At 40.4% G+C, this 16655-nt stretch overlaps 1 protein-coding gene across 5 annotated transcripts in view; it reads left to right on the forward strand.

The window, feature by feature from the left end:
• The window catches only part of EML6 (EMAP like 6), a 278507-nt gene that overhangs the window by 99913 nt on the left and 161939 nt on the right, over positions 1–16655 (forward strand). For all 5 annotated transcript variants that reach the window (XM_034659141.1, XM_019792847.2, XM_034659142.1 and 2 more), the window contains 3 exons: positions 4866–5025; positions 9106–9204; positions 12439–12507. In XM_034659141.1, the coding sequence (XP_034515032.1) occupies positions 4866–5025; positions 9106–9204; positions 12439–12507 (328 nt within the window). The remainder of the gene's footprint in view (positions 1–4865; positions 5026–9105; positions 9205–12438; positions 12508–16655) is intronic.

Here is a 16655-nt window from a genome sequence, read left to right on the forward strand (position 1 = left end):
AAATGAATAAAGGTTGTTCTCTGTTCTCTCTATTCTTGACATGGACACGGATAAATAGGAACATTATGAGTCATTTTGAGCAATCAAGCTGCATGCAAGCCAGAGAGGTGAGGTCAGAGAGTCTCGGCTTACAAAAGGAGAAAAGATAACTGATAATGTGTTCAAATGGCAAAGGAGGAACCTGGATCACTGGGTATCATGCACTGGGAATAGACGATGTAAAGAACAGCATGAAAGGATGTCTGACAAAAAACTAAAAAATAAAAATTTCCAATGTGAACTTTTTAATGAATGTGATAAATATATGGGCCTTGATATGAAGGAAAAGAACAATAACGAGAGTAAAAATAATTGAAATCCATAATGGGATGTTTTTGGGTCACACCACTAATTGAGTAATTTAGACCAGTAAATTATTTTGAAGGCCTCTTTCACTATTTCTTGATAGCTTTCTATTTCATCACCCTCACCCCCATTCAAGGAAGTGAGAAAGGTTGGGAAGCCTAGAATTATATTAAGAACAACTGCCTGGAAGAGTGAATTTTTAAAGATTCCGGGTACGGGGCGCTTGGGTGGCACAGCGGTTGAGCGTCTGCCTTTGGCTCAGGGCGTGATCCCAGCATTATGGGATCGAGCCCCACATCAGGCTCCTCCGCTGGGAGCCTGCTTCTTCCTCTCCCACGCCCCCTGCTTGCGTTCCCTCTCTCACTGGCTGTCTCTATCTCTGTTGAATAAATAAATAAAATCTTTAAAAAAATAAAAAATAAAAATTCCGGGTACTTCAGGACCCCAGGAGTCTACCAAATAATCTCAAACCTTCTTAAAAAAGATTTTATTTATTTATTTGAGAGAAAGAGAGTCGGGGTGAGGGGCAGAAGGAGAGGGAGAATCAGACTCCCCAGTGAGCAGGGAGCCCAATGTGGGGCTGTATCTTAGGACCCTGGGATCATGACCTGAGCCAAAGTCAGACCCTTAACCGACTGAGCCATCCAGATGCCCCTATCCAAACATTTTAAACAGAAGCTGTGACCCAGCAAAGTTTTGTTTAGGTCTCTTGACAGTGTCTCTGACCATCTAGGGGGAAAACACTCATTCTTTATTTTACAGTTCCTGTTTAGAACCTACTGCCTACATCAGTGTGGAGAGGCAATATGGCAGCCATGATCATTGGCATCATTTGCTCCCTCTTCGGCAAGCACTTTATTGCTCACTCTGCATGTGATGTTCCAGGAACGGTGTGTAGAGTGATGGAAACAGCCCCTGCCCTCATGGATCATACTGTCCAGTCAGATCCTCTTCTTCATAGCCCTTAGGACTCCAGGTGTGGTGCTAACCTGAGGGATCTCCTTGGTTTCCTCACTAAAAATTGGGTTAAGCCATCTTTTCCCAGGATCAGACCTCAGGCTTTAAACTATAATGCTGCAAGTTCTGAGTTTAAAAGTTGCCCAGGCACATAACTTCAGGCAACTTTGACATGCTCAGGCTTTTCTTAGCCTTCAGCATCCGAAAACTTTTTCACTCTTTCCCTTGAGTACCTCTTGACTCATCCTTTTTCCCATCCGCTCTACCCCTCCTTACCTCACTATCTGTCACCTGTTCCCTTATTGGCCTCCTTGCCTCTTCTCCTAACACTTCTCACCCATCTGTCCTTCCCTGCTGCTGGAGTTACCTTAACTAAATTATGCAACTGTTCATGCCATGTCCTCTAAGAATGGGTACTGGTCCCCTACCTTCCTGGCCTGCTTAAAAGGGCTTACAGGGCTGCCCTGGCCTACCTTACCCATTTCCTTTTCTGCTACTCTCTGCAAGACTGAATTTGAGTATTGTCTTTGTACATGGATGCCCTTTGCACCTTTTAAATGTGTTAGCTTTTTCTGGTACTCCTTATAAAGATTCCCTAGGATATATTTACAGCAAACACTTGTTAAATGGTGACGCAGATGCAGGGCATCCAGGTGTTTCTTATCCCAGGACTCCTCCTCCGGCCATTAAAACTCCTGAGATCCCGTGGGTCAGGGCTTCCTCTGTGGAGAGTGGTGGCTGAGGCAGTGCCTGGGGCCGGAGCCGCACTCTGAGCTGCCTCTGACACGCAGTGCCTCCCAGCTCATCCCATCCCTACCCCAGCATCTGGACCTGCACTCACTCCCACACACATCAGAAGCGCACCTGTTCCGTGTTTGCCTTTCTGGGAAAGCCCGCACTGCCCCCACCCCGCCCAGGCGCCGGCCAGGCCCATGGGCATCCCGGACGCTGTTCACAGGAGAACATTTGCTGATGGAGGGGCCTGGGGTGAAGAGGCCAGCTGACCCATCTCAGGGTGCTGTCAGTTGGGCTGTGTCAGAGAAGGAGAGCAAAGCTCTGAGGCTGTTCTTCAGGAGAGAGGCTCAAGGAACCGGCAGCAGGGATCTCCTGGGACAATGCTAGACAGCTCGCTGCTGCCAGGAGGAACAGCTGACCCTGAAGATGTGCAATGACAGTTGCTGAGGCCTTGGACCTTCACAGGTATCGGTTGGGCCCCAAGGGCCGCAGCAGAAAATGGCCTGTGTCTGAGTCCTTCCTCCTAGAAGGTCATAGCCTTTGGCTGGGGGTGTGTGCATTTTACTCCCGGGTGGTGGCCTCAGGCGGTACCGCCCTTGTATAGCCTTTGGGCCAGAGCCCATCCCCACACCTGGCCTGGCCCCTGGGACGAAGTGCCCCACACTGTGACTCTGCCTGCAGAGGGAAGGGGCACGAGGCATCACGGAGGATTGGGGTTTGCTTGACAGGTGATAGGAGCCAAACTTCTTACAGAGGAGTCCCCCGTGAGAGGCCTCCGGCACCACTGGGCACCCAGGTGTTCCTCATCCGTGTACTCCTCCACCGGCCCCGCAGAACTCCCCGAGATCCCCTTGGATCACGCTTCTTTTGGGCAAGAGGTGTGGCAGCAGCACCTGGGGCCTGATTGTCAGTCTTCTGAGCCGCCCCTGATGCTCAGTCCCTCCCAGCCCATCTGCTCCCTGCCCCTGCATCTGGCCCCACACTCACACCTTCCTCCCCTCTAGCTACAAAGCCACTATGCGGGCTCCACCTGCACCCTCTTTGTTTAAAAAGAAGAAAACAAAAACGTGACGAAGCACCAGCCTGGGCAGGAGAGTGCAGGTGGACCAGACTTCCAGTGTGGGGAGCAGTACTGTGAATGATGACCTGGGCAGTGGGGGCATTGGGAACAACCCGGAAGACAAGCTGCACTCCAGAACCAGGGCCTGGGGGCGGGAGGACCTCAGTGAGGAAAGGGGATAGTGCTCAGGGGTTGCATGCAAAAGACCGCAGGAAGGGAGCTCAGTGGGACGAGGATGAGCTCATGGGGACGGCCTGGGGAGCTTGGTTGCTGCAGAACTTGGGGGAAGCACACATGGAGACCCGAGAGAGGCAGGAAGTAATCTGTGTTTGAAAGAGGCACTGTATCCACAGAGATATGCATATGTTGGTTGTATATAAATGCCAGTTACACAAATGATGATAATGAAACTTGGCTTTGAGTGCTTACTCTGAGCCCGGTGCTGTGCTGAATGCTCTGTCTTCTGTATATTGTCTCCTTTTATGTTGTAATCCCATTATATAGATGAGGAACCTGAGGCAAAGAGATGAACATGCCCAAAGAACCAGAGGTAGTAAGGGGCAGCAGCGTGCAAATCCAGGTCTGCTTATAGAGCATATATTTGTATTAAAATAATGCTGAAAGTTGAAAAGGAAAAAAAATTGTTACTTGTGTAAATAGATGTTGAAATCAAAAAGGAAAAAATTCTTTTATTGTAAAGAGTCATCTGCTAGTTTTTCATATAGGTAATGTGCCTTTTAAAAAATTCTCAACACCATTTTTAGAAAGGCACAACTTCAGGGCACCTGGGTGGCACAGCGGTTGGGCGTCTGCCTTCGGCTCAGGGCGTGATCCCGGCGTGGTGGGATCGAGCCCCACATCAGGCTCCTCTGCTATGAGCCTGCTTCTTCCTCTCCCACTCCCCCTGCTTGTGTCCCCTCTCTCACTGGCTGTGTCTATCTCTGTTGAATAAATAAATAAAATCTTAAAAAAAAAAAAGCACAACTTCTTTAAACAATAATTTAAAAACATTAGAGTAATTGCTCATCTAGGAATAACAATGATGACATTTCTTCCTCTTGGCTGCTCCAGACTCCGTGAAATTCTAGTTGGTATTTGACAAAGTTTTATTTTGATTGCACTACAGAGGGAAAATGTTACACAAACCACAAGCATGGTAATTTGTGGTTCTCTTGGTGTTACAGTGATTTATGTAAAATAGAAATTTTCATTTAAAATACATAATCTATGGCAACAGACACAGAAACAGCACTTGACTCTGAGGCCCCTCCGTGCTTTGAAATCCTAATGAGGATGGCTTCCAGAGCTTGTGCTAGCAGGTTTAATTAATTCTGAGAAGCACACTTTCTCCTAGCAACAGCCTTTTTTTTTTCCAAATTAAAGTCAAAAGCTAACTTGAAACAGCTGAGTAATATTTTTCAAAGTTAGTAAATATCCTGACATAAAGCAATTATAGAACAATACAGGTTTTCTAATCATAAAATTATAAGCACAATAGTGTCTGATTTTCAAGGTGACCAAATGGGTAAGATCAGATGAAATTATTGTTAAACTGTGCTAAGCCTCTTTTTGCCGTTCAACATTTCCATTAGACCAATCAGGTAATTTATCACTTTGAGGACAGTTCAGACTCTTTCTCTCGAGCTTCTCTTGTTAGATGACGGAAATGAGAAACAAATGTGGATAAAAGAAAATCGATGTTTTTCTTAACTTTGTTCAGGAGTATATGAAAAGAGCCTTTTTCTTTTTTTCTTTTTTTCTTTTTCAGCCTTGCCTTACATCCAGATAAAACTCTCGTTGCAACTGGCCAAGTTGGGAAGGAACCATATATATGTATATGGGATTCCTATAATGTCCAGACTGTGTCTATTCTTAAAGATGTCCATACACATGGAGTCGCCTGCCTGGCTTTCGACTCAGATGGACAGGTGTGTATTTTTTTCCGTTTCTGTTTCCTTTAATGACTTCTCGCAGGTCACCTAGAATTACAGTGCACATTGCTTATAGGCTCAGAAGGTCTACTAACCCTTGCTGCCTCCCCTTGTCTGCCTCCTAGAATCCTCTCCTGTCCAATCCTTTTCCAGCTGTCTCGCTGACACCCAGCTCTGGGTGGGCCCCAGTTTTGTTTCCCTCAGTCTCCCCATCAGTTGAAAAGCCTCCAGAAGGGAGTCATGGACTCAGGTTGATAGGATCCATTGTGACTCAACAATTCCACTCTGTCTTCCATTTTAGCTTCCTAAATTTGGAATCAGAGCTGGACCAAACCTTTTTCATAGACTTCAAACCCTGAGGATCTTCTTGGTTCCCTTTGCTTTTAGAGGATAGTACCACCTCCTAATAATTCACAGAGAAGATTCTCTTTGACTCTTTACCTTGAGGTCTCTTCTAACTCCTACTTCTCCCTGCCTACTCCCTGCAATTTAAGCAGCCGCTGAGTCCTGCGCGTTTGTGACTGTCTTTATAGTCACTCTCATGTGCTTTCTCACCTTCCCATTCTCTGCCACGGTCCTTTAAGTTCCAAATCCATGTCCTGCCTGACACATTAAATAACCTCTAACTGGTCTGCACACCGTTAGTTGCTTGCCAATACATTTTACCAACTGAGAAAATTGTGAGAACATTATTTTATTATTATTTTTTAAATTACAGATTTTATTATTTTTTTAAAAATTAACATATAGTATTATTTGTTTCAGGGGTACAGGTCTGTGATTCTTCAGTCTTACAACACCCAGCACTCACCACAACACATATCCTCCCCAATGTCCATCACCCATTCACCCCATTCCCTCATCCCGCCCCCCCCTCCAGCAATCCTGTTTGTTTCCTAAGATTAAGAGTCTCTATGGTTTGTCTCCCTCTCTGGTTTCGTCTTGTTCCATTTTTTTTCTCTCTTCTTCTATGATCCTCTGCCTTGTTTCTTAAATTCTGCATATCAGTGAGATCATATGATAATTCTTTCTTTGATTGACTTATTTCACTTAATATAATACCCTCTAGTTCCATCCACGTCATTGCAAATGGCAAGATTCCATTCTTTTGATGGCTGAGTAGTATTCCATTGTATATATATACACCACATCTTCTTTATCCATTCATCTGTTGATGGACATCTGGGTTCTTTCCATAGTTGGGCTATTGTGGACATTGCTGCTGTAATCATTGGGGTACTGGTCCCCCCTCGGATCACTACATTTGTATCTTTGTGGTAAATACCCAGTACTGCAGTTGCTGGATCGTAGGGTAGTGAGAGCATTATTTTAAAAACACCAAAAGCTTGGAGAACTCGGTGAATGAAGTCCACAGCTTGTGGCTGGATATTCTAGGCTACCCAACTTTTCTAGCCTTGTCTTCACTTTCCTTATAGTCAAATTGGACACGTCCGTGAGCTCCCTCTACCAGACCTTGCACTTTTGCTCCTCCAGCCCCTCCCTCATACTGTGTTTCTCCAAACTCAAGTGCCCTACTCACCCTCTTTGCCCGTTAAAGTGATTCACTCTTCCAAGACACTTCAAAAGTCCTCAAAGGACACATTTCCTGAAGTCTTCCTGGAATCGCCAACAAACTTACTTTCTTGCCTTTGACTTTCAGCAACCTTTGGCAGAAAATATTTGTTAAGGTTACAGATGTCAATTACATGTCAGTTTTCAAAATTTGTTACAGAAAAGGCAGTCCACACACACAGGGAGGGTTCTACTGCCTTCACTTCCTCACTAAGGCTGTGCCTTTTTTCCAGACTTCTCTTGTGATCCTGGGCCACCCTTCCTCGTATTTCTGCCAGTTAATTTTTTCAGTCCAATTTTTGGCAAATTTCAAAGTTAATTCTGTAGGGGTATGCTGTGGAAAGACCTGTGAAATTATTATTCATAGAGGTTGACCATAGGCGCTCAGAGGCCTGAGCGTTTGGGTCAGGTTGAGTGGATTATAGGATTTGAGCTTGTTTGTGGCACTTTTTAAACAATTTACATTTACTTAGTGTTTCCTGATGTTTTGAGAGGGTAGTGATCATTAACTCTTTCTTTTTTCTTTCTAGAACTAGGTTCACTACACATGTAGACCCCTGGCATACATAGTTTTTGATTTTACTATGTAATCTCATCCAGGTTAGGGTAATGTGTCCATTCCACTGTGATTCCATGTCTAAAGAGAAATAGCTGGGTAGTCCCCTTTGTTCAGATTTGCAGTTATTGACTTCCTGACTAAATTCAATGAATGTCAGAATGCATACATAAGTACAAGTGTAAACGTATGCTTAGATGTGTAATTATATGCACATTCTCTGATTTTGGTTTTCTAGCAAACGTTATCAGAATTTGTTCTGAAGCGTCACAAGAAAAATGTAATGCAACAGAAGGAAATCCAGCTGTAACATTGAGTTGTCTGTTAATTTGTGTTAAAATCTTAGCTGTTCTCTTTTAGGTTCCATTTGGAAGGGTGAGGGCAGGGGTGGACTGCATGGTATTCCACTGTCAGCTGAGAAAGATAACCTATTTGCTTGTTCTGATGGATTTCCTGGTTTGTTGATGCCTATTGCTTCAGGTCTGCCTTATTCCCCGGACAGAGTTCACTGGAATTGAGTGATATTTAGAAAATGACAAATAGCCCATCGCCTCTCAAATAACAAAAGGCAATAGAAATGCTTTTTAGGTAGCCATGGGGACTGTCACTACAAATGAACAAAATAGATTACTTTGGCTTTTTTTCAATCAAGAAATGTGGGTTTTACTTTAGTGCCCATGTTTATTACAAAAGAAAAGAAAAAGAATAAGCTAAATGGAATTTATACACTTCCAGTTTTTCTTATATGGACAAAAATGCAACCACGTATTATAATTTCCATTGCTGGGATGCTCTGTTAGAACTTACAGCAAAGAAAAACCCCCACAAAGACCACCTTTCTTAAGGGCACATTTTTAAAGTTCCAACTATGTACTTTTTATACTAAACATGACTGATGGAAGCCATCTTTACTGAAGAAAACTGAATAATCCCCGCATAACAACACATTTGCAGTTAGCTACATGTGACTATCATTCCACATATGTGCACACACACATACACACTCAAACATACTGAGTGAAATACAAAAGCTCAGATATCTTATTACTTGGATGATACTGTATTTTTAAAACCTTTTGACTTAAATTCTTTCACCAGTCTATATGATAAACCTACAAGGTAGACCTAACAAATATTTTGCATTTTACAAATGAGAAAACATAATTTAATGAGGTTAATTAATTTTGCAAGGTCTTAGGTGGCTCCTCACAAGTCAAAAGAGAAGCCAAATGAACTTAGACCCAGTCCAGACCTCTTCCATTACACAGTGCTGTTTCCACAGGCAGGACATCCTGCTAGACACTCCCTCTGCTATTGGTGTTTCTAATACATGTTTTGATACTTTTGATTTTGTGTATATGTAAATGTGTTAAATTTTCTTTTCCCTCAAGAACAAATTCTGATATAAACCCAAAGAATTTAGACTGGGAGATGAAGTACCAGATTACTTTTACCAACGTGTTACCTGAAATGTGTGTGAACATTAAGAATGAATGTAATGCTCATTATGGGTTTGTCAAACCCTTTAATTTCAACAGTTTGACAAGACTTTGAGACTATAGAATCCTACACTGTCTTTACTCTCACATTAATATTTTAAATTTAAAAATTAAAAAATTTGAAAAAAATTAAAAATTTGAACAAAAATAAAAAATTTAAACCTTGCCTTCAAGTTGTGTTCCTCTGATATCAACTAGTTAAATCAGAGGCTTTGTGACAAATCAGTAGCTAAAATTTTAGGTTTTTAAAATTTCAGTATGTGCCAGTGAAAGTCATCTGTGATATCTTTAGTTGTAGACTTAAGATGGATTTGGAGAAATCATTTTTTTTGTGCATGTTCAATGCCTGGCCCAGAGTAGGTCATCAGTGACCATTTGTTGAAAGAAGTGATGGATAATAAGAAATGTGCCCATCAGTTTCAGCTATTAAATCATTGTTCTTTTTCTTAGCGTTTGGCTTCTGTGGGATTGGATGCCAAAAATACAGTCTGCATTTGGGACTGGAGGAAGGGAAAACTTCTGGCTTCCGCCACTGGCCACTCCGACCGGGTAAGAAGAGCTTGTTGGATCGAACCATGCGGTGTTCGTAAGTGTAAGGGAATTGTGAAGTAGCTTCCCAGAGTTGTCCTATTTTTAAAAGTAAATGTTCCATGTAAAGATTTTTCCTACCTATTCAACCTAAAAACTGACTTCAAACAAAATTAATTCATGATTAATAACTATGTCAGCATGATCTCTTCTGGTGATTGGGTGCTTTCTTTAAATTGTTACAACTTTTCATAGACAAACCAAATTTTTTTATATTGGCAGTTAGTGTCTTCATAAAATCAAAGTAGAATTGAATTTGAAATTGTGTGTAAAGTTTAGATGTATTCGTTTAGAAATGGAAGTAGTTAGAAAATATTCACAAAATGTGTTTCAAGTCTACATTTTATTTTATTTTAAAGATTTATTATTTCAATCAGAGAGAAAAAGAGAGGGGCGCCTGGGTGGCACAGCGGTTAAGCGTCTGCCTTCGGCTCAGGGCATGATCCTGGCGTTATGGGATCGAGCCCCACATCAGGCTCTTCTGCTATGAGCCTGCTTCTTCCTCTCCCACTCCCCCTGCTTGTGTTCCCTCTCTTGCTGGCTGTCTGTACCTCTTTTGAATAAATAAATAAAATCTTTAAAAAAAAAAAAAAAGAGAGGGAGGGAGAGAGAGAGAGAGTGAGTGAGCCCACAAGCAGGATGAAGGGACAGAAGGAGAAGCAGATTCCCCGCTGGGCAGGGAGCTGAAGGCAGACGCTTAACTGACTGAGCCACCCAGGAGCCCAGAGTGTTATACATTTTTTTTTTTTTTTTAAAGATTTTATTTATTTTTGCGACAGAGACAGAGAGACAGCCAGCGAGAGAGGGAACACAAGCAGGGGGAGTGGGAGAGGAAGAAGCAGGCTCATAGCAGAGGAGGCTTGATATGGGGCTCGATCCCATAACGCCAGGATCACGCCCTGAGCCGAAGGCAGACACTTAACCGCCATGCCACCCAGGCGCCCCTACATTTTAACTTCTAATGAATATAATGACAACTTCGGGATTCCTTGTTATTTTGAGAAACTTGAATCTAAACTGTGGCCTGCTTCTCATCATATTGAAGTTGGCGTGATCAGAAATAATTCCACATAGTCGTAGCAGGCAAGATAGGGTATGAAGCAGGTCAGAAATCTATTTCTCCATTGTCTTACATAATTAAAATAATTTGACCACTTTATCATCTTGATTTTCTAATATCAAAAAAGTGAATTTGTGTGACTGTCTTACATTGATCGCTAGTTTTGTATTTTTCCTCAGTGTAAGTGTCCATGCAGAATGAGGCCCAAATTAGATATTAAATTCAATTTCTCTTCCTTAGTATGAACTCTAATTTCCTTTTTCATTCACCGATGGAGAATCATGGTTTTAAGATGACCCCCTAATTGTTGCTGCACATTTGGGCAAATTGTACTCAGGATTAAGTTCTCGGGAAGTCCAGGGATGACCAGCAGTGAAACTTCAGTGTTGGAAGAGGCCTGGCACCCTTCTGGTCCCAATGGTTCCTACCCCTGGCTGTGTGTAAGAATTTCCTAGGGAGATTTTACAGTATAGTGATGCTTGAGCTCTACTCCCAGGTTATTAACTTATTGGTGATTAATTGGTATTAACTTAGTACTCAATGAATAGGTTGAAAATATTTGTGATGCTCACATTTTGGATATTACTGTTTCTGCTTATGTGATAATCCCATCGTATCTTATAGAGTAAATTGGATTAAACTAGATCAATATGTGAATTTCTTACTGTTTTGTTACGTATTTTATACCTTCTACTTAGATTGTGAAAAGTGTAATGCTACTGTAGTGCGAACTCTCTAATTTTAAGAGCCTAGAATGTTTTAATGAAATACTATTCTTTTAGAACACTGTTCTCCCAGACCCCATAATTTGTATCCACCCAGTTTTATTCTTTATTACTGGTGCCAATATGAATTATTACTGGCTCCTTATGGGCAATGATTATCTTCAAGATTATTTTAGTGGCTAAAATACTTAATGCCTAGCACTCATTTATGTAATGAGTGCTTTATAGCCTGCAAAATGATTGGACATACATTATCTTAATTGACCTCATAACAGAACTGAGGTGATGTCATTCATTTTAGAGATGCTAGGACTAGCCTGAGGTTGCATAGCTAAAATGGACCTCATTGGAACTTGGTATTTGGACCAAGTGCCTTCTTCAGTGCTCTTTCTGTGGTCTATAATTGCTCCTTTCTACCTAACCGAAGGTTATAGGTCCTCCTTTTCTCTCTGATGATTGGTCCATATTTCTCCTTCCTACATGATGAGAAATTAGCAGCCTAAGCTCTTTCTCTGATTTAGACTCTGGTCCTGACAATTACTCCTTCTATTAGAGCTTCACAGAATGTGGTCCATGGACTGACTGCATAAGAATCTCTTGGGGTCTGCTTAAGAAAGCAGCTGCCTGGACCCAATTTCATACCCACTAAATCGAGTCTTTCAGTTGGGCTGGTGAAATATGCACTTTGAGCAATTACCATGGGTGATCTGACCCTCAAAGTTGACAGTCTCCTCTTCCTTGTTCCCAAAATGGAAAATTGCCTGCAAACTGGTAACTTTTCTTAAAGAATGATAAATAATATTAGTATTTGTGATGTGTTTTCAGTTCCTTGGAAAACCTAAAATAAAACAGTATTTTGGGTCAGATCAAAATGACAGGCTAAAGGACTATTTCAGGTGGGCTAAGTTAGGTGCCAAATAAATGCCTCTGCCTTATGTTTATGAATATTCTATGATTATGAGAAAGTATTGGCCACATTGAATTGCAGTTGACCATTAAACATTTTCCTACTTGAATTTTGTAATTCTTTTTATTGTACAGTTATCTCAAAAGTATTTTATTATCATTGTATAGAGGTATAGAAAATTTGATCAAAAGATTATTCCAAGTCATTGCAATTTGTTTACCTACCCTGCATGGACCAAGTTAAAAACATAACACCAGTTTGTCTCATTGATTGTGATTAATTATCATCTCTTTATTCAGGCCGAAGGTAGGTAGATGTGAGGCAGTAAAACGTGTGTTGGCAACTCCTGACCCATCGCCAAGCCAAATCCCCCACTGTTCAGTCTACGCAGGTAACGTGTGCCCTGAGTGTTAGGATGGAGTCTTGGCAGTTGAACTGATATCTGAAAGAAGGCAAAAACACGTAAATGACCAACATAGCAATCTTTAATTTTTTTTGAACAGATTTTTGATATTTCCTGGGATCCATATCAGCCAAACAGAGTGGTTAGCTGTGGAGTAAAACATATAAAGGTAAAGTAGTTATTTAAAAAAAGTTTTCGGTAACTTGTATGAAAAGAATTTAAGGTGCTTATATGTATAATTTGATGTTGAGAAATGGCTCCACTTATTTATCTTAAATTTGGAGCCGTTTTACCTGCTTCTTTGAACGTGAAGCGAGCTGATATCAGCTGATGGGGCTCTTTCAGAACGGCAGTGTAAGGACCATCAAGTGGAGTGTCCAGCAGGCAGCTGATAAGAGAATTTTATGTTAATTAAATGCTAAACTGAATACTCATAGTACTTCTAGGATTTCAAATTTTAAAACAGTTCTGATTTTAATACTGTGATTTAAGTTTTTACATTTTGATGAATGTTTACACATACCGTCTACCAAAACTTTGTCACGTTGATATGTTCTTTTAGAAGGAAGGTACCATGTTGGGTTGGACATAGAAATAGAGCGATACATAGTACAAACCTACCTGGGTCATTGGTTTTTAAATGCCTGTGTCTTCCCCTAGACTACACAGACTGAATTACCACTGGTGGCCCAGGACATACCTTCAGCTATTTGCTTCTTTCTGTTTTGTTAAAATGTAGCAAAGTCAACATCATTAATTTTCTTTGCTCTGATATAGCAAAAATTTCCACTGGGCCCTGGGATTTGGCCCAGGATCTTCTGTCCACAGGTTTGTAGCTAATAGAGGTTAAAGTTCATAACTGAAAGAATGTAAGGATTACTTGCTTGACTCCAGCCCGTGTGGATCTCTGCTGGTACAAAAATGTTGCATTTTTGTTAGACGGAGTAGGTATCTATATTATTTCCCCAGCCAACTCCTCCTGTTTCCCAGTTCTTTTGTTATTCTTTGAGTCTAGTTTTTTAATGATGCTCCCCATTGTTCCTACGTCATTGTTAGAAAGGGACAGATGATCAAATGCTCAGGAATAAATATAATGAAGGATGCAAGACTTAAAAAATATTACAAAACTTTACAGAGGAATATAAAAGAAGGCTTGAGTAAATGGAGAGACAACCTTGGTTCTGGACACAGTGTTTAAAAATTACACATCATTTCAATTATATTCAGTACAAGGTCAGTTAAAATCTCTAGAAGTTTTGTTATCTGACATTTCCTTTTTTAATTATTCTAAGTCTGGAAGGATAAAAAAATGAGAATAACCAAGAACTTGAATTTCAAAAAGGATAATGAAGAGGAAGCTGCACTAAGCATATTATAAAATCAAAATAATTAAAATGTATCACACTGGGATAAGGATAAATTAAGAACAAAACAACAAAAAACAAAGCTGAGAAATAGACTTTAAAAGGGATAACAATTTAGAATAGTATCCTGACCAGTGGGCTCTAGGACAGTTTGTTATCTCTTTCCGGGGAAAAAAGTTATATATTATTACTTCATACCATACACAAGAATAAGTCCTTTATGAATCAAAGAGTTACATGTTTAAAAAACTATAAAATAGCTAGAGGAATATCTAAGTAAATGCTTAACTGCTCTCAAGTAGGTGAAAGGCCTTTCTGAAAAGCAAAGTAAGAAATCAAAGAGTAACATAGATTCAATTATATAAACATTAAAACATTATGTCTCCCTGCCCCCGACCCCTAAGAAACAAAAGAGGCAAACCACAAATGAGCAAAGTGTAAGCCACAAGCATGGTAGATAGAATTTGGGTTTGTCCTTGAAATGTCAAGACCTCCAACAAACCTGTACAATGGGCAAAGGACATGTATACCTGACAAAAATAGAAACATGGCTGGCTAATAGATATATGAAACCTCATTAATAAATAGTAGAAATTTTAAAATAACAATGTTTTTATTTTTAATCCATCAAAATTGTAATTAAAATGTACCCAGTGTTGGCAACAATTTAGTGAATGAACACTCTCAAGCCTTGGTGTTGGAGGGGTAAATGAGTACCAGAAATGAGTATTTCCGGTCTTTCAGTCCAGAAATTTGGTAATATGTATCAATAGCTTTAGAAATGTTGATATCCTCTGAGCCAGTAATTTCTTTCCAGTGTTAGTGTGTGTGCTGCCAAAGAGAGCACAGCCAGTAATTTCATATATTGGAATTTATTTCAAGGAAATCGTTAGGAATATGAACCAAGGATGGGTTTATGGTTGAATAACTTACCAAAAGCAAATAAAACCAGACAAAAGAAGACCTGAAGCCACCTAAGTTCTCCCAGGTGGTTAAATAAAATATGGTATACCCATTGGAAGAAATACCGTGCAATCATTACAAGTCATGGTTTAGATGATTATTTAATGTTATTAGGAAATATGCAAGATTTATTTACAGTCTACTGGGTGAGGTAAATTTGTTGCTTTGGTTTTTTTTTCTTTTTACTTTAGAAGTAACGTATATTTTCGTGTAGGAAATAAATTGGAAAGAGATCCCAAAATTTTAAACGGTTAATGCTAGGTGCATGCGTTGATTACATTCTTTATTTTTAAAATTATCTTACAATAACATATATTTCCAAAATAAGAAACAAGTAATGAAAAAACAAGACAAAAAGATTATAGGTTCTATTATTCAAAGGTATCAAGTGTCCTACCAATACCTTAGGGCTTCATTAACATTTTGTTATCCTTGTGCAAAAACCTGAGGATATGTTTGCTCAAATACAGGCACTTTTTGCTTCAGCAGCAGTTGGAGGGTCCATCATTGTTTTATGTAGTCAACCTGGAAGACTCTTTAAATTTGATAAACATTAGTTGCATACCATGTGAAGGACTGAAAACTAACCCTATTTTCAATTTACTTGATGTATAGCAATTAAAACACTAAAACAGAACAGTCTATAAGAGAGGCAAAACCAAAATTCTCTAGTAATAAAGGAGAGATCCCAGCTGGTTAGGGGAATGTTAAGTGTTACAGGAGGGGGATGGTATTTGAGCCCAGCCTTGTTGGGTAGGTGAGTTTGGTGGGGAGAGCTTGGAAGGCAGCAGAACCCCAAGGAGGGGAGGGGTTGCATCAGTCAGGAGTTAATGGGGGAGGCTTTGGTCACCCATAGAATCTTGGGACTAGGGAGCAGAAAGGTCCTTGGCCAACATATGTTCATAGATGATCAACATTTCATCACTGAAGACCCTCTTTTATAATTTTCCTAGGAAACCAGTGATTTGAAAAATTTTGGCCAGAAAGTAACTAGCCATTAAATAATAATTCCCTTTACAATTTTTATTAAAGATATCTGTATCTGCCAACATGAGTTTCTCATCATTCCAACAAATTGCAAAGGCATTGAATTGTTCTCTTACCCATAGTCAAAGAATTATGTGAGATCACGATAAGCCTGGTTTCCATTAGGCTCTCTGGAAGTCAGGGACTCTGACCCCAGAGCCATCATCCAGCCTGCATATCCTACAGTGAGGAAACCAAGACCTAGGAGATTATTTGACTTTGAATCCTCATCATTCTCTCCTTCTACTTGATTCTGGGAAAGCTATTTAATAATCTCCCTGAGGCTGAATTTCTCTCAAAAAACAAAACAAAAACCCAGAGGGTTGTGGATCACTACCTTCTGAATTTATTAAGAGTTATATTAAACAGCGTGTGTTTATTGTGCCAGTAAGGGCACAATAATGTTAATTTTTTCCCCTTCTCCTGGAATCACAAATATGGTGGCACAGATAAGATTTAAATTCAGTCTCTGGAAGAACTCTTTCCACTTGGAAATTATTTCTTCAGTGATCTATCTTGGCCTGACTTTCCCCCTCAAGAACAGATTATGAAAAATAACAGATTATCTGCTTAATTGATGATTTCTCCAGCTTCTTCCCTATTTCTTTCCATCCTTGGTTAACTCTTTTAATCAGTTTAAAAACAGAGGCACATAAAACCCTGGAACTTCATTTGAAAACAGAGCTGTTTATCCCATTAAATTTGTTAATTATGTTTTAGTAGACAGGCATCTTTTCCTTTTCCTTTTTTTTTTTTAAAGATTTTGAGAGAGAGAGAGAGAGTGCACAAGTAGAGGGAAGGGCAGTGGGAGAGGGAGAAGCAGACTCTCAGCTGAGCAGGAAGCCCGATGAGGGGCTTGATCCCAGAACCCCAGCATCATGACCTGAGCCTAAGGTAGACACTTAAACAACTGAGCCACCCAAGTGTCCCCAGGCATTTTTTTCGAAACAAAAATAAGTATTTT

The sequence above is a fragment of the Ailuropoda melanoleuca genome, chromosome 4, assembly GCF_002007445.2.
Source record: "Ailuropoda melanoleuca isolate Jingjing chromosome 4, ASM200744v2, whole genome shotgun sequence".
Lineage (NCBI taxonomy): Eukaryota > Metazoa > Chordata > Mammalia > Carnivora > Ursidae > Ailuropoda > Ailuropoda melanoleuca.